Here is an 18,847-nt window from a genome sequence, read left to right on the forward strand (position 1 = left end):
TCCATCTTTCAGCAGATGTGATGTTACCTGAACCTCACCAGCAGCTTTGCCTCTTTGCATGCTCTCCAAAGCTTTTCTGACTTCTTCTATCTTTACTGGTGGGGTGTCATCTAGGTTACTGCTAGTTCTTATAGTAATAAGGTCGTGGTTGTCTCGGCTACTGTACAGATCTCTGTAAAACTACTCCACTATTTTAACTATCCTATCTATATTGGTAGTTATTTTGCCTTCTTTGTCCCTAGTGCATACATCCGACTTTTGCCTATCCCAAGTGTAATCTTCACTGCGTTGACACTTCCTCCGTTTTTCAGAGCGTGTTCGATTCTCTTCATGTTATACCTTCTTACATCGCATACCTTACGTCTATTTAATCAACTTCGAAAGCTCTGCCAGTTCTATTTTGTCTGTTGTACTTGACACTTTCATGATCTGACGCTTCTTAATTAGGTTCTTAGTTTCCTGAAAAAGCTTGCCAGTGCACTGTCTAACTACCCTGCCTCCAACTTCCACTGAACGCTCCGTAATGATACTCGTCAGATTATCATTCATTGTAACTACGCTAAGGTTGGTTTTCTCACTAAGAGCCGAGTACCTGTTCTGCAGCAACACTCTGAATTCCTGTACTTTCCCTCTCAGTGCTAGCTCATTGATTGACTTCTTGCGTATCAGTTTCTGTCATTCCTTCTTCAAGTCTAGGCGAATTCGAGACCGTACCTATCTATGGTCACTGCATCATACCTTGCCAACCACTTTCACATCCTGCACGATTCCTGGGTGTGCACTCATTATAAAGTGTATTTCGTTCTTATTTTCGCCATTAGGGCTCCTCCATGTCCACTTGTGGTTTTCTCATTCGCGGTAGAAAGTATTCAAAATCCGTAAATCATTGCGTTTTGCGAATTCTACTAGTAGCTCTCCTCTGGCGTTTCTAGTACCAATGCCATAATCTCCTACTGCCTGGTCTCCAGCCTGCTTCTTCCCTAACTTTGCATTAAAGTCGCCCACCAGTATAGTATACTGTGTTTTTACCTTACTCATTGCCGATTCCACGTCTTCATAGAAGCTTTCAACTGAAGCGTCATCATGGCTGGATGTAGACGCGTATGCCTGTACTACCTTCATCTTGTCTCTTTTATTCAGTTTAATTACCATACCTACCACCCTTTCATCAATGCTATAGTATTCCTCTATGTTTCCAGCTATATTTCTGTGAATTAGGAACCCCACCCCCAGTTCTTCTATGTCTGCCAAACCCCGATAGCAAAGGACGTGCCCGTTCTGTGGCACCGTATAGGCCTCATCTCTCCTCCTTACCTCAATGAGCCCTATTATATCTCATTTAACACTTTCTAGCTCCTCGAATAGTACAGCTAGACTTCCCTCACTAGATAAGGTTCTAGCGTTAAACGTTGCGCTGCCTTGGCACCGCCTAAAGACACCGCCTTCGAAACGCGTTCTTGCTGTATTAAGGTCGGTGGCAAGTTAAGTTCAAGTGAAGCAGCGTTTCTGAATATGGCGGGTTATACTCTACAAACCCACCCATGGGAAGCCCGAACCAGCGTTCGTTAAGAGGCATGTCCATGCAGCTTTCTTAAGTTAGCATACAAAAAAGTCACAGCTTTGCTGCAAAGGCAAAGCAATGAATGGTATAGACCAAATGGAAGGTCACGCGCACGATGGCGAGCAGATCAAAAGGTTCCCCGCGTTTTTCACGCGCAAATGACCCACGAAATGTACTCACAGGTACAGATGCACACGAATAAGTGTCTCAGTTCTTACTTCGCTTTGTCTGAAAAACGCGCGCTTTTCGCGAATGGAGACTGCAATGACTGGAGTGACATTTGTGCGCCCGGTACCTACAACAGAATCGCTCCAGGTGAAGCCCTAGGCCAGCCAAGACGTATGATTCTCCCATTCTCGCCCGCCCCCACAAGATAAGGGTTTGCGAGAGAGCGTCCCTCCCTTCCTCTAAGCAGGGCAAAGTACGCGTGAAAGATAAGAGCGCGTGCCAGCGCCCGATATGGCGACACGCGCTCATTCCTCCATCTTGCTTTTATTGCTGAAAACACGATAATTCGCCCCGAGATGCTGTCACACCGGTCCCGTTAATTAGGGAGGCGATCGCCGGGCTAATTCCGAGAGCCGAAGTATCGGCCCCCCGAACCGCACCACGAAAGCGTGGACAATTTAGAAGTGGTCCTTTTTGGCGCGCCAGCGGACGCCGGCTGTGGCCCAAAGAACAAGTCAGAGCCGAGAGTTGATAAACAAACAAATTATATTCTCAATAATGGCAGATCGAAAACAATACACAAAAAATGCACACTCCACAATAGTTGCATACAATATGTCACCAATCAAACCAATCAATCAACGTACTACACAATACAATCAGTCACACTTGAAACAACGGACACGGACAACAATACGCACTACAATGCAGTCGCATGCATTGAACAACCAAGACACTTAAAGACTAAAGAGATAGGAAACCTATTCAGTCCAAAGTCCTTGGAACAATAGTCTGAATGATACTCTTCCGAGAATCACTCACTCAAAGTCCAGCGTTGTTGTCGTTCCGCTGCCCCCTGAAGTTTCTCTTCCAGGAAGCCTCCCGTCTTCAATTGGCCACTCTTTAAACTTCAACTTCTTCGCCGGAACACGTCGGCTCCACACCCGCAGCTGTTGCTACGGGTCTTCGCTCGAAGGCGGTAAACACACGCTCTTGCCTGTAGCCCGAGCCTTCACCCCTCAGGTGGAAATCCTCTTCATCTCCGGCTTCGTCCCTACGGACCAAAACCTTCGCCGACTACACGGCGGAATCCCTACGCGCTCTGGCGCTCACTTCCGTCTCCTCCTAATCCCTCATCTCGGCTGCTCGGTTAAATACCTTGCGCGCGGCATTCCAGACGGTTCTCGTCATTTCGTCGGTGCGATACGCAGCGAAAGCTGGGAAGAGGGCGAGACGGTTGGAATGCCCTCTCCGGCCGATGAGTCAACTCGGTATGACCACGCCCCTTTCGTTCTGGAAAAATCGAGTGCTCGCTCGGCCGCCGTTGTGGGGTGAGGAGGTTCGTCGTGAAGCCACGCTTCTGCGGGGAGAGCGCGCGCCCGGGGAGCCTTAGACGTTTGCTTTCTTTTTTCTTCTTTTGACCTCGCGGCGTTTCTCCCGCCCGTTATCGCAAGAATTTGGCGGCGCGCCCGTTTTTAGCGCTCGTTTTGTGACACTGCCCCCACTTTAAGAATATTATCTCATAATATTCAAAACCACACAAACGAGCGCGAACAGTCACCACACACTCTCACAGACTGTAACATAGTCCGTCGCTCATGACTCGTCACATTCACAATAGATCACTGAATACAATTGTACATTGTAATTCAATTACACAATACGTGAAACCACAACCACAAGCACATGAGTACAACACTCCACCACACATTCCCAATAATACAAATGTACAAAGTTCTCTCATTACAACAATGGTCCAATACTGTACATCACATCGCAGCACAACACTTCGACACTTGTGACACAGGATAACCAGAACATTAACACAACATATGTCACTCAGCACTGCCAAACCCATTCTGATTTGACTTCAGCACTTATCCTGAGTACTTTGAGCGGCGCTTGCGCCCTTTCTTGCGGTGCTCGCTCGATCTCTTCTTGTGTTTCCACGTTCGGCGAGCCCTTTCCAATGACGATATTTGAGGCGTCGTCTCAGCTATCGCTGTCTCGTCCGACACTGTTAACGCGTCATTACATTCGATGGGTCCTGTCTGTTTATTTACCCGCTTGATCATGCCTGTACATTTTGCCCGGCTGGCCAACTCCGACTCCTTTACACTGTCAGTCGGTTGAGGTCGTGCCGACGTAAGTCCGGTTGCTCGGCCCGTGAACTTATTCGACACGATCGTCTTCTCATTCGCTGTCTCTTGCGCCGCAGCTTCTCCTTGGGCTCTAGTGAGATCCGTCACGGGATGCTCCTCCATTGTATCTCGCGGCCGCTGTGTTGGCGAGGGCTCTATCTTCGGGTCTTCTCCCAAACATTCTGGATCACTTGGCCCTCGCGCCCCGTCGATGTTTCCGATGACAAGGTCATACAGGGGGATCGTCATGCATAAAGCAGTAACCTTCCCGCTGAAGTACGGGGTTTCAACCTCAATTTCTGCTTCGGGAAGCATCCGAACCGTATGGTCAATTAGGCAAACCGGCTTCGTTCTGCCTGTCAACTCACTTTCCCGTACCAAATTTCTCCGCACGATAACAGTGGAACTGCCGGTATCTCTTAACACCGTAATCTTTTTGCCCGCAACTTTTCCAGGCAGCGTTGGCATTCCTTTCGTAACACCGGTTGGCTGTTTTGACATTACAGCACCCACAATAGGAATTTTCTCCCCATTCTTCAACTCTACGAATCCATCAGTGACGGCATTATTATCAGATTTCGGTGCCGCTTGCACACAGGATACCTGGTGAGTTTGACTCGCTCCGTTTCGACAAGCGTCTGCTTTTTGCCCAGTCTGACCACACTTAAAACATTTTACAACCACAGGGCTCGTAAAGATCGTTCGACACTTTTTCGCGCGATGACCCACTCGGTTGCACAGAAAACATCGCGGAATGCTCTCTGGTGCACGCTTCTTTTCTTCGGGAGCCAATTTCTTCGAATCGTCGGGACAATCCTTCTTGACCTTGGCCAAATTAGTGCCACCTTGCGCTTCCAAGAATTGATCAGCCAATTCAAGCATGTCTTCAAGTGAGTCAGCTTTCCTCTCTTTTAAGTACAGTGACAGGCTTGGGTGACAACTAGTAAGAAATTGTTCTCTAATTAGCAGCTCTCTAAGCTCATCATACTCCTGCGCTGTCCCTGAAAGTTCAATCCATCTGTCGAAATAATGGCACAGTCGGGCGGCATACTGCGTAGCCGTCTCACCATCAGCTGGTTTTCCTGTCCGAAATCTGTCCCGGAATCCTTCTACAGTGAATCTAAATCACTTCAACAAAGCAGCTTTCACCTTTGAGTAGTTGGCTGCATCGGTCGGCGTCAGCCTGCCGTACACACTGAGCGCTTCACCACTCAAGCAAGTACTCAAAGCAGTTGCCCATTGATGTTCCGGCCAATTCTGGCTCTTCGCAATTGTCTCAAATCGGTGAAGGTACGCGTCAAGGTCGTCCTTCCTTTCATCAAACGCTACGAGCAGCTTGCTTGGGTTCAAGCGGAAGCTGTGATCTTCCCGTTCGGTGCTTTCAACTCTAGCTTGGACGGGAGTTTCGCTTCGCTGTTGCAAACGGAGCCGCTCGAGTTCCATCTCGTGCTGCCGCTGCCGCTCCCTTTCCTCTCTTTCATCTCCCTCGCTTCTCTTTCTTCTCTCGCCCTTTCGGCTGCCAACTTCTCTCTCTCCAACTCAGCTGCTTTTTCTTCCTTGGCCCTTTCTGCCGCCAACCTCTCTCTCTCCACCGCCTCTTTCTCCTTCTGGCTTACCCATTTCCGTAGTTCGGCGCCGGAAAGACCCATCTTCTCACCAAGCGCAACTAACTTTTCGAGATCCATTGTGTCTCGCAACTCGCAAATAAAACCTTGCCGCGTGCAAAAAGTATCTGCCTAAATCGCTCTATCGGAACACTCCCCTGCACTCGTTAACGAGAACACTGAACAACACACAAAATCGTTCCGATAGCACTATCAACAACTCGAGGCTCTTTCTCACTACTTTGGACACACTGTGCACCAAAAGGTCCTGTCGCGGACGCCAGAAAAATTGTCACACCGGTCCCGTTAATTAGGGAGGCGATCACCGGGCTAATTCCAAGAGCCGAAGTATCGGCCCCCCGAACCGCACCACGAAAGCGTGGACAATTTAGAAGTGGTCCTTTTTGGCGCGCCAGCGGACGCCGGCTGTGGCCCAAAGAACAAGTCAGAGCCGAGAGTTGATAAACAAACAAATTATATTCTCAATAATGGCAGATCGAAAACAATACACAAAAAATGCACACTCCACAATAGTTGCATACAATATGTCACCAATCAAACCAATCAATCAACGTACTACATAATACAATCAGCCACACTTGAAACAACGGACACGGACAACAATACGCACTACAATGCAGTCGCATGCATTGAACAACCAAGACACTTAAAGACTAAAGAGATAGAAAACCTATTCAGTCCAACGTCCTTGGAACAAAAGTCTGAATGATACTCTTCCGAGAATCACTCACTCAAAGTCCAGCGTTGTTGTCGTTCCGCTGCCCCCTGAAGTTTCTCTTCCAGGAAACCTCCCGTCTTCAATTGGCCACTCTTTAAACTTCAACTTCTTCGCCGGAACACGTCAGCTCCACACCCGCAGCTGTTGCCACGGGTCTTCGCTCGAAGGCGGTAAACACACGCTCTTGCCTGTAGCCCGAGCCTTCACCCCTCAGGTGGAAATCCTCTTCATCTCCGGCTTCTTCCCTACGGACCAAAACCTTCGCCGACTACACGGCGGAATCCCTACGCGCTCTGGCGCTCACTTCCGTCTCCTCCTAATCCCTCATCTCGGCTGCTCGGTTAAATACCTTGCGCGGCATTCCAGACGGTTCTCGTCATTTCGTCGGCGCGATACGCAGCGAAAGCTGGGAAGAGGGCGAGACGGTTGGAATGCCCTCTCCGGCCGATGAGTCAACTCGGTATGACCACGCCACTTTCGTTCTGGAAAAATCGAGTGCTCGCTCGGCCGCCGTTGTGGGGTGAGGAGGTTTGTCGTGAAGCCACGCTTCTGCGGGGAGAGCGCGCGCCCGGGGAGCCTTGGACGTTTGCTTTCTTTTTTTTTCTTTTGACCTCGCGGCGTTTCTCCCGCCTGTTATCGCAAGAATTTGGCGGCGCGCCCCTTTTTAGCGCTCGTTTTGTGACAGATGCCCATTAGCAGTGGTAAGTGGTAGATCTAATTAGCTTGCCGTTTGAACGGTGAAGAAAGGGCTCCTCGGTGGCTCCCTGGTTAATGCCTCACACTCACGCTTCAGAGGACCCAAGTTGGATTCCGTGCACCAAAGCCTTTTTCTGTTTTTTCTTTCTGGCATTTTCAAATATATATAGATACGTATACATATACGTTGAGTGACGCCGACGTCGATGCTGGCGGCAAAGTCCAGCCGAGAGTGTCCACATAATTACTGTCGCAATAAAAATGGCAATGGCTTAGCTCAGCTATGCCAGGATATACGTAGGGTTAGCAAAGGTTCAACTGATAAATCTTAGCTTTCTAGATATCATGCGTACAGCTGTTCCAATGACACACACATGATATACGTATTATGTGGCACATGTATATTTATTTTGCCGGGCGACTATTTCGGGATCCGATGAGTTAAGCTTCTCCGCTCTACTGCACCGTTTAGCAGCATTTGCACTCTCCTTCTTCATGGCTATACCACAGTGGCAAACGCCAGTCAGAGGCGCTATCAAGCGGCTCCAGCGCAGTGTCAGATGGCGACTGCACAGGGAAGGCCCGCGCGTCGGCGTCCATATGTCTACCAAGGCTATGACGGCACTTCTCTGGAAAGCGCACACCTGCGGCGGCGAGTCTCGCGCGGCCGCGGCCGAGCGCGAGGGAGGTGCCGACTCCGGTACGTGACACCTCTGATCGTCTGCGCAGCGCATCGATTGCGCGCACACTGGCGGCGAGCTGTGCGCGGTGTCGGCGGAGTATCATTGCGCATGTGCAGACCAGTGCCACGCGAAATTGACTCAGCGAGGCCAGTGTAGCTAACGCTACAAAAACAAACACACTAAGAGGCACGCCCGTCCGTGATGTGTGTGCTCGAGGAGCGCGGAGCAGACACGATTTTTCTGTCGTTGGCGTCATTTGCGGTCGTCAGGATTAGCGTCGTTTTTCCTAGTTTCGGTCGCGAAAACACTGTCGTTTGCAAGCTTTTTTTTTAAAGGCAAGCGCTTGTTAGAGCTACTCTATATGCTGCCTTTAGGTAAAAGGAAGCATATACAGTTACTCTAGCACTTGTATTGCGAAGGCGACATTTGGCAGGCCGGACCTCTAGCTAGACTACTCAAGGGTGAGACGACTGAAGTTAAATTGGGAGCAATTCTTGGAGCAGCAAAATTCCGATTTCGGAGCTGAAGAACGTTGCTTCGGAGCAGCTAGCAGCATTTATTATGTCGTCTTGGGAGCTTGAAAATACAAACTTTTAGCAACGTGTGGTCACCAGTGCAAATTTCAATTGCCTTATATAACACTGAAACAGATCTTGAAAGAAGTTTCGAAACAGATTACTGCCAGGTATGAACTTCACTACCTTTTTTACGTATATCACGTCACCTATGTAGCCCTCGTCACATGTAAAATATTATTTAAAAAGGTTTTGTTTAAAACTAGGTTCACCGGAAACGTAAAAAACGCATCACACTCAAACAATTAAACAAAACTGTGATTGCACCAGAATTTTAGTTACTTAACAGTGGTAATTCGCTTAAAAAAAGCCTGACGTGAAAGCGTAAAGAGCTTTCAACAGGCAACAAAAGCACGATGCACTGCCGTTTGCGGATACCTTGTGCGGGACCACCTTCAAGAGTGCACCGCGAGAGCCAAAAAGCCTCGCCGCACTGACTATTTCGTAAAGCGCGTGCATATGGCTCAGTATCTATGATTCAGAAATAATTTCAGAAGGCTATAGCCCACTTCGCAAGGGCTGTGACAGCCGCAGAGGTGGAGTGCCGATCGCTATAAAAGATGGTTTAGCGTTCCAGGAAGAACATGGTATACCGAACCACGAGAGTCTGTGGCGCACTGTAACATTTCAAACCACACCTCTATTAATAGGTGGAGTATACAGACGACCTGGGCCACCTGAATCTTATCTTACGGAACTGCACAACTATCTCCTCACGAAAATGCATGATCGGACGAAGCTAGTACTTCTTGGCGACTTCAACTTGGCAGGAATAGACTTGGAAAACCTAACCACCAGCAATGGAGAGGCAAATAGCTGCGAGCAACTTCTGGATACTATGCTAAGTTTCTCGTTATCTCAATGCGTAACGCAAGCGACATGCATTCAAAGGCTTGCTTCCAACATCTTAGACCTTGCTTTAATTTCTAGCTCAATAAGTGCCCAAGTTATGGTGCAAGATGAAATCTCCGACCATAAAATGGTTTTATTTGAATTTCCAAATCTTAGCCCGGCAAAAAGTGACAATGAAAATTCACATAAGTTTATTAAAGATTATTCCAGAGCGGCCGATGAAAGTAATATTGATCACCTAGAAAGGCAGTTAGACGATTTTTACGCTGAACCTTTCGATGATGTTGACAACTTCTGGTTAAAATATAAGGCAGCAATTTTTCACTGTGACGAAACCTACATTCCTACAAATTGTAAGAGGACAAAACGAAGGACTTCTTGGATAACGCGAGAAATAATTCATATAAAATGGAAGCTGAAAAGAATGCTGTTGGGACTCCGGGTCCTGCCGGTCTCGTTTTCGGTAGCTGGCCCCGTCGCAGGATCCATCGTCCAACAATTCAGCAAGAAGAAGCGCCCGAACGAATGACACAGGTTTATTTACATGTGGAGAAGTGATCAACTGATCTAAAGAGAGAAAAGTGAGAGATACAAAACGTCTTCGGCATTTTATAGCGCCGCGTTGTCGACACTGGGCGCCTTGTCCGCATCGTCAGCCAATACGGTGGCCCCGGCACCCCGTCCACGAGGGAGGGGAAACACACCTCACAACACATGGAGTGGCACAACCTAACACGATGTCCATATATGGTCACGGTGCCCTAAAAATGCCCAAACATGGTCACGAACGCACAGCAGATTCCGGAATTCTCCCGGCGAGAGGGGGGAGCCTGAATGGGGAGGTGGGGGTCGACGACGAAGTCGGTCAAGAACCGGTTCTCCCCGCAACTCCTCTTGCTTGGTTCCCTAGGGCCGGTCGTAACAATGCGGAAGCGTAAATGCGATTCAGCTGTAATAAGTCTGTGCTGCCAAGAATTTAAAGGCCTGTTGCGCGAAGCGAAGACCTTTTCTTTCACACACCCTAACCGACTTTATGACAACAGGACCAAGGAAATTTTGGCGTTACCTAGCTAAGCCGGACAGTCCAATCCGTAAGATGGAAATCAATGGCATCGTTACTGAAACGCGCACGCAATAGTTAGCTCGTTCAACTCCTTTTTCCAATTGGTATTCACCCAAGTATGCCCAGTCCAAGGGCCGCTTTTTGAACGTGACTCGGCCGTGCTGGAAATCAAGATAACCGAACAAGGTATCTTAAACCTGCTTTTACAACTTGATGTTAAGAAATGACCGGGACCAGATAAAATCCCAAAGGCGTTTCTTAGGTGTTAGGCAGAACAGCTTGCTCCTTTTTTGTTTAAAATATTTATGCTTCAAACTGAAAACTGGCACACTTCCGAGGGACTGGCTACGCGCAAGAATAATTCCGCTCCATAAAAGTGGTAACAGATTTCTGGTGGGCACGTATCGACCCATATCACTGACGACCTACTTTTGTAAATTAATGGAGCACATCCTCAACAAAGCCATTGTAAATTACTTAGAATCTAACAATCTGCTGTACCCGAAGCAACACGGATTCCGTGGGTGTCTCTCAACGGAAACGCAGCTTGCAGAAATAGCGAACGACTTCGCTGGAATAATTGACTCCAAACTTCAGGCTGGCGCAATATTGATAGACTTTGCGAAAGCCTTCGACCGTGTGCCTCATTCCAAATTATAGGCCAAGCTTGAATCCCTTGGAATAAATAGCAAAGTAATTGCATGGATCTCGGCCTACCTAACCAATCGCTCCCAGTATGTAACTTTAAACAGCGTAGACTCTGACTGCCTCAGTGTTTTGTTCGGTGTACCCCAAGGGTCTGTTTTGGGGCCAGCATTATTTTTTGTTTACGTTATTGACATCTCTTCGTGTGTGGAACCAGGTGTAACATTGCGACTGTTCGCAGATAACTGCGTCATTTACACTACAATACGCGGTAATGATGACCAATTAAAGCTCAAGTTTTCATTACAAAACATTTCCCAATGGTGCGAGATGTGGGGAATGGAAATAAGTGTGTCTAAAACCGTGTTCAACGTGTAACCAAGAAAAAAGAACCTTTGTTATTTTTGTACAATTTTAATGGCTCCAATATAAGTAAAGTTGACAAAGTAAAATATCTGGGCATGACATTTTCGCAAGACTTAAAATGGGAACAGCACATTACCAATACATGCGCCAAGGCATTTAAACAATTCGGATTTCTGCGTAAAAAATTGAACAAAGCACCTTCAGCAGTTAAACTAACCACCTACAAAACCCTGTTCAGGCCCATTCTAGACTATGGAAGTAAAGTGTGGACCCTCACCAAAACTACGTTCGCGAAAAACTTGAAAAACTGCAGAACAGGGCCCTGAGGTTTATATACTCAAAATACTCTTGGCGCGACAGTGCAGTGGATATGCGCCATCAAGCGCACCTAGCAACTCTGTCTTGCCGGCGTCATGTTGCTTCCATGAAGCTTTTTTATCTCCTTTTTTACGGTCACCTTAAAATCTGTAAAGACGACTATATTCATCCGCCTGGCCACCGTTCTAGTAGGACGAATCATGATAAATGTATACGTCCCTTCAGTGCCCACAGCAATGTGTTTAAATATTCATTTCCCCTCGCGCTGTCAACGCTTGGAACGCGCTACCAGGTGAAGCTGTTCCTATTACAAATATTGATCAATTTTGTTTCTCTTGTGGAGCAGGTAACAGAGCCAGTATAGTTGCATTTTGTTGTTGTTGCGATAGCGAAAAACGTGTTTTGCAGTAGTACGTTGTACTCTTTTGTACATATATATACTTTTTCATGCATAGTACGTGTTTTTTATTATTTTTTGTCGTCTTCTTGTGTATGGGAAAAGCACTAATGTGGTATTGTTGTACTCGCTATTGTAAGTGTTCCTCTGTTGTGCGTATCGTCCCTCAAAATATTGTATTTCCTCAACTTTGTATCTAACTGTTTACCTGTGATGTATGCCCGCTTCTCTATGAGTCTGCAGAAGACCTACAGTATAGTTAAATGAAAATAATAAATAAATAAATAAACAAATAAATAAATAAATAAATAAATAAAGTGATAAGTGAATGACACTGATAGGCCTCCCAACCTCGACCAGGGATTCTGCGTCGAACGCGTTTGGCCCCCTTTATAGCAAAGCTGGTCGCACGGCACCCTGCTCCTGCCTTCTGGCTGCACTGCTCAGCACGTTCACGGGCTGCCCCGCCACGGTGGTCTAGTGGCTAAGGTACTCGGCTGCTGACCCGCAGGTCGCGGGATCGAATCCCAGCTGTGGCGGCTGCATTTCCGATGGAGGCGGAGATGTTGTAGGCCCGTGTATTCAAATTTGGGTGCACGTAAAAGAACCCCAGGTGGTCGAAATTCCCGGAGCCCTCCGCTACGGTGTTTTTCATAATCAAATGGTGGTTTTGGGACGTTAAACCCTACAAGTCAATCATCAATCACGTTCACGGGCTCTGCACGCGCTGTTAACCAGTGGCCGTATGCGTGCAGCGTCGCTTCAGCCTGTGACTTGCTTCGAAGGTTTAAAAAGATGGTAAAAACGTTTTTACGATGAGAATCTCTCGAGAATCGAGAGCGATTCATTGATAACCTTAGCGAGACCAAGCAAGCAAAACACGATGTCTTTGAGCCAGTGCTATGTCCGTGTCGATGGCGAACAGCTGCCTGAAATTTCTGGACCTGAAATGTGAGGTGACGGCGCAAATTATATATGTATGTTACGGGTAAAACGGGCAATTGCAGCAGTAGTCGTGTCTTCTCGGCACTGTCGGCCAACCACTACTACGCTTTCTAGCGCGTTTGTTAATAGCGTTCGGATTTCGATATCTTTGATTGCAAGTTTGTCGCACTGCTTTAAACTTATCGGGAGGCCAGTGTGAACAGACTAAACTTACGTCTGCTCTGCTGAGTCTCTGACATCATTGCGATTCGAAGTGTTCTGGTTTATAAGAGGTTCACTTTTGCCATCTGATGTTAACAACGTCGTATCGCGAGTTCAATGCCATCTGGGATTCTTTTTTAAGCTCGTTTGAAAACATAAGGATGTGCACAAACAAAGCATTTTATGTCCACATCGACTACGCATGTTTTATGCTGCGCAAATTTCATTTTGAATTAACATTCACGCCTGATCACGCAGCATGTTCACTGATTCAAAGCTCGATTTGGCTGTTTTCACAGCTCGTTTAGTCTTCGTCATAACGTTCAATACCCACTAGGATTGAGCATGTCTTTAGTTATACCGAGATTTGCCCCTGATAACCGCATCTAATATTGCGAAACCATCGAACGTTTTATTGCTGCTGTGGCTCCTTTGCACTCGTTTTTGTAGCGGCAGCTGTTTATCGCCCGCAACTAAGGTAGGGTAACTGCAATGGGGAGGTGTGAAAAGCGGCCGCCGAAACCAGTCCCCAAAGCGCGCCGATGCCGCTTGGGGCGCCGCACGCACAGGCGCGGGTAACTTTGCGGAGGAGACAAACGAGACGGCACGCGCTGCTCTCCGCAAAAATTGCTCTCATGCTGTGTGGTGGTGACCCGTTTTCGGTAAAATAATTTTGATCGAGCAAGTGTAGGGCAGTACATGGCAATTAAGCCTGTAGCGGCGAGAGAAGAGAGACGTGAGATGACGTCGATGGCGGCCGATGGGGCCGTGCCGATCTCGCCACTTTATTCTAGGCCTGAAGCGGAGCCACGTCGGCTACCAGCGTCCGCCACGCCAGGCGTGTCAGCTCGTTCTCATTCTCGCGCAGCTCGAGCTCGCGCCAGCTGCGCGAGAGACGCGGCGTGGTGATGGAAAAATGATGATGATGATCATGCACTACATGGCTCCCCCCCTAGCGCTTTGCGCGATTTGAAGTGTATATAACAAAGAAAGAGAAAGAGACTATATACATGTACGACAATCCACAAGGTGTCCGTTTGGGAAGTCCAGTTTGTCAACGTGTAGTGACCATCGGGAACCAGTGGGTCTCTGGTGGGCGACACTGGGAGTTGCGCAGTGGACGAAGAAGGAAGGAAGGGTTGGGATTCGAGTGGTAGGGGCCAGCTTGGGAGGAGAGGGTGGCATGAGGGGGGTAGCCTGCGTAGGCCTGTGACACGGGCGGGGCGCCACCATATGGAGGCTGTGGTTGTGCGGGCTGTGGAGAGGGCCCTGGGGCATGCTCTGTTGGGGAGGGCCGGGTTGCGGTGGTCCCTGTGCCCCGGTGGGGGCAGCGCCTGGCGGAAAGGGCTGCCCATGTGGCATGCTCTGGCCGACCGATGCCTGAGGAAATGCAGCCTGACCGTAGGGCCCCTGAGGTGGCTGGCCGGGCATCCCAGGAGTTGGGGTGGGGCCAGGCCTGGCTGTCGGCATTGGTGCACCTGCATATCCACCAGGAACTACCGGTTGCTGCTGTGCAGGAGGTAGTGGCTGCTGCTGCTGCTGTTGTGGTGGAGGATGTCCTTGAGGTGCGTAAGGCTGTTGAGATCCTGGTTGACCCATGTATCTGACTCCGGTCTGCCCAGTGTGCTGAGGGTAGTGATGCTGCTGCTGCTGCATTTGGTGCTGTTGCATCGCGTGAAGTTGCTGCTGAGTGGCGGCGGCCGCATCTAGGCTCGAGATGCTGTCAGGAGTGCCTACCCGGCCGTTTTCACCTTTGGGTTTTATCTGTGCACTGGGCTCGTCGCCTCCCGCCTGCTTTGAAGCGAGCGGGTCAAACTCCTTCGGCGCTACAGCATTTGTGGCCTTCTGTGGGGCACTTCCCGCGCTGTCCTCTGGCTCCGAGTTGTTGGAGACAGAGTGACGGGGCTCGAATCTGTCCAGCAGGCGGTTTACAACATTCCTAATTTCCTGCGGCTCCTTCCTGAGATGCTTAATTTCATCCGGTTCCAATGGAACTGGTTGTTGGTTCACGAATATTGTTAGCTTCAGTATCCGGCTGCACTGGATCGCAAAAGACAAATCCGAGCTGTCGAAAATAGTGATCAGGTCACCATCTTCGTCCTTGTACTTCACCGTGACCTCGTCGTTAGAGGAAAGCTTGCCTCGGAACACTCGCTGCATCATCAGAATCAGCTCATCGTAGGTAATGTCTTCGTTGTAGATCGGAATGCGGCGTATGTCGTCGCCCAGCTGCGCCTTGATGATCAGTTTGCCGCTCAAATCCAACTGAGCAAACGTGTTCGTTTCCTCATTCACAGAGGAGTGAAAAGTGTTTATTGTGCCGGGCGACTTGGCATAAACAGTAGCTTCCAACTCTTCCTCTGACGACACCAACGACACGACGTCTTTGGCTACAGGAACGTCTTGAAGAACCTCGTCGGATCTCGTGGCTGACTGGTCGCATGCAGCACGAATGTCCTGAACCTCATCGGATGGGCAGTCGTACGCGGGACTCGCGTTGTTAGTGGCCGGACAAGAGGTTGTAGGAGATGTAATCGGGGAAGTTCGGTGCCGGTCAGTGGAGACTTTCGGGCCGGAGGGTACCGCACGCTGCGACGCAGGGGAAACCTGGAAGTCGCGGTTGAACGGAAGCGGGCGGTAGGTGAGGCCGTTGCGGGCGAGCACCGCAGTGCAGTGGGCATCGTAAGGCTGCGGGCTGGTGCTTGAAGTGGCAGCGAGATGACGCAACTCTACCGGTAGGGTGCACCGCAAGAACGGCGTCGAGCTGCATAAACCATACCTTGGGGTAGGTCGATTGGAACGGTGGCACTGGCGGGCAGAGTTGCGGGAACATGGCCGCGGGCCGCTCGGCGAAGGGCGTGTTCTCCGGGTCACCAATGTAGCGGCGAGAGAAGAGAGACGTGAGATGACGTCGATGGCGGCCGATGGGGCCGTGCCGATCTCGCCACTTTATTCTAGGCCTGAAGCGGAGCCACGTCGGCTACCAGCGTCCGCCACGCCAGGCGTGTCAGCTCGTTCTCATTCTCGCGCAGCTCGAGCTCGCGCCAGCTGCGCGAGAGACGCGGCGTGGTGATGGAAAAAATGATGATGATGATCATGCACTACAAGCCCTTTAAAGTCTCATCTCTGAAAACCATTCTTGAAAAGGCCCACGAGCAAGCCTATACGCAAACTCTCCTGGACTTAAAGGCCAACTCCGGCAATTTTTCGACCACGTCAAGGTAATGGTGTTTCTATGTTCTTGAGATACTCTTGTCACAAGACCAATAGCTGAAACGCTCAGGGAATTCCCAAATAATTTTAATAAGATAAACGGTGCGAAACTGAAACCCGACCGGGCGCCCTTTCTACGTTTGAAGTACTATTTGGTAAGAACCGGAGGACGTACACTGGTCCCGTCAGCGCGTAGTGGAAAATTCTGAAAGCCAGACGAGTGAAGCACCAGCCAAACACCACTCAGGAAATGGGAAAGCTCTCCTCTGCAATACCCGTGCTAAACACTTCCACTTTCGCCTTGTGGCCACCACAATAAACGCTGTAGCAGCCAAAGTAGCGTTGGCATCAGCTGCGTCACTTCTGTTGACATGCCAAACGTGACGTCACCCAGACAGTGTTGCCAATAATTCTGGCAGGCAAAGTAAGCTTTGCGAGGAAATCTTTGAATTTTGTTTGTAAACAATCAGGGCATCTCTCAAGCCCATAAATTGGAATAAATGAGGGAAGTGTGAAAAGGAACGTACCCAGGGGATTTCATTGAGATCAATTGGCCACGAAAAATCTCCGGGGTTGGCCTGTATAATGATCTTGCGGTTGTTCGCGGCGGAGCTGCAGGTGACCCGGGAGATGTTAATCACTGTAAGGCTTCATATTAATTTGAACAATTTAAATTCAATCAACCACAAATGAAAACTTTGGTATCAGAGACCCGTGTCCAGAAAGTTTCACCACCTGAGGTTCTTTATCAATTACTACTACAAGATCAGAAGTTTGAATCTATGAGTCCATGCTGTGGGAGCCAGAATATCATTTTAATAAAGCTCGTATTTCGAATTGACATGTCATAAAGCTTTCGTTAAACATGGCTCTAGTTCTGTAATAATCTTGCTAAGATAAACGTAAACCCAAGTGTTTGTCTCACTAGACACGACGAATTCAAGGTTGATTTTACCTATTCCTAGAAGCATTTAGGATGCACATTGTCCTACAGGCTATCTTACCTACCATCTTAAACGACGAAGACTTTGATACTTCGTCCCTTCTTCTGCCATTGAGGTTCTGCTATGAATATAGTTAAATATTTCAAGAAACGTCGCCACACTTGGCTGTCTTGCGCATTTTTTTAATATTTATGATTACTGTGTTGTATCTTTTACAGTGATGTCTCTGTGTACCAGTGTATAGTTTTGATCCTGATTATTTCTGACACTTCATTATAATGTCATGTGTAAATAATTCCTTACGATTATTACCCAACTAGGGGGCTGTAGTTATATGCATTCTTAAATATTTAAAATGGTCACATTAGATGCTTCACCCAGCTCCTTCACTTTCCCAAATAGTACATCTTACGAAATATTAGTCACTCTACTTATTGATTTTTGCTTTTCATGTTCATGCAAACTCATGATACATATGTATTCCCTCGCTCTATATTTGTGGAACTTTGTTTGATACCTTTTTTATTCGTACTTTGTGTCACTTTGTACTTGCTAAGTTTATTTTTTATTCTACATGTATGAATGTCTGTCGTGTAATGCTCCTTTGCCAACTTGTGGCTGGGTCAGTACTTGGTCAATCCCTCGAGCTTTTAGTCCCGTGCTCCTCGACCTATTGAACGAAAAAAAATAAAGTCTCTGACCAAAACGACTACAGCTAATTTAGGTGAATTAAACAAGGAAATTTTGCACAAGATTCCGGAGGTATAACACAGTGGCCTAATGTTCAATGGAGAGTTGCATATGATGGCTTATAACCTCGTGGCAGATGTTAAATCTCTTTCTCATTGTCAGAGATAGCCGAAATATTATTTCACCGTCAACCCTCCCCGAAAAGTTATGATCACTGACCTCGGAAAACTTGCAGTAATTCTGGCAGCTTGCATCATCTAGCGGATCATAATCGCAGGTATTTGCAGGGCAAAATATTTGCAGCGTAAATATTTTTGCCCTTTAACCCACGCAGCGCCCGCTATAATTGCAACTGTTTATGGAAACGTGAGCCTGGCTTTTCCAGGTACTGCAAATTTAATGCTCCGTGGCCTGTACTATCAGCAGAAGCAAATTCTATTTTGGAAACAGAAATCGTATATAGCGCTAGCGTGTTGCAGGAACGACTTGCTGACAACTACAACTCCACAGACAGAGAAACTCCTCCACTAAGGGATCCGCATTGCCTCCCCTGGGTCGCTTCAAGAGGCTGAGCTGAAGCATTAAGTTTTGCGGACAAGCATAACGCAGCGACGCGAGATCTACTTTCTTTGTCGTTGACACTTTCAGGCATTTCAGAGAAACTCAGCGCAAGCACCGACTGACGAAGTACTTGTAAAGCAACTACCACCAGTGAAAAAAAAAAATCAAAGCAGGGCACGGGAGGACAACCCTGCGAAGTGCACCGCTCACTACCCACGCCGCTGCCATCAGCGCCCCTAGCGGCATCGGCGCGCCGAAGAGCGTTCTCTGGCAAGCGAAAAGCGCTGCGCTCATAACATCTCCCCATTCTAGCCACCCTAGCTAGGGCGTACGCAAAGATTTAGTACACAATCTAAAAAAAAGAGCGAGCAAAAAGGGTGTCTTTTTGTCCCCCAACAATAATTGTCATCTCTATTGCGTTCCATCCTTGCGCTATCGCCGCGCGCCCGGTACATTCCCGTCACGATTGACATGCCCGTTATCAG

General features: G+C 48.3%; 1 protein-coding gene across 1 annotated transcript in view; it reads right to left on the reverse strand.

Annotated features, from left to right (window-relative positions):
- Nucleotides 1-18,058, reverse strand: part of LOC119169920 (uncharacterized) — a 64,071-nt gene extending 46,013 nt beyond the window's left edge. The window contains exons 1-3 of the mRNA XM_075882998.1: nt 18,021-18,058; nt 16,695-16,779; nt 14,185-15,561 (exon numbers count right to left, since the gene is read on the reverse strand). Of these exons, the coding sequence (XP_075739113.1) occupies nt 14,185-15,561; nt 16,695-16,779; nt 18,021-18,058 (1,500 nt within the window). The remainder of the gene's footprint in view (nt 1-14,184; nt 15,562-16,694; nt 16,780-18,020) is intronic.
- Between the last annotated feature and the right edge of the window lie 789 nt (nt 18,059-18,847).

The sequence above is a fragment of the Rhipicephalus microplus genome, chromosome 2, assembly GCF_043290135.1.
Source record: "Rhipicephalus microplus isolate Deutch F79 chromosome 2, USDA_Rmic, whole genome shotgun sequence".
Classification (NCBI taxonomy): domain Eukaryota; kingdom Metazoa; phylum Arthropoda; class Arachnida; order Ixodida; family Ixodidae; genus Rhipicephalus; species Rhipicephalus microplus.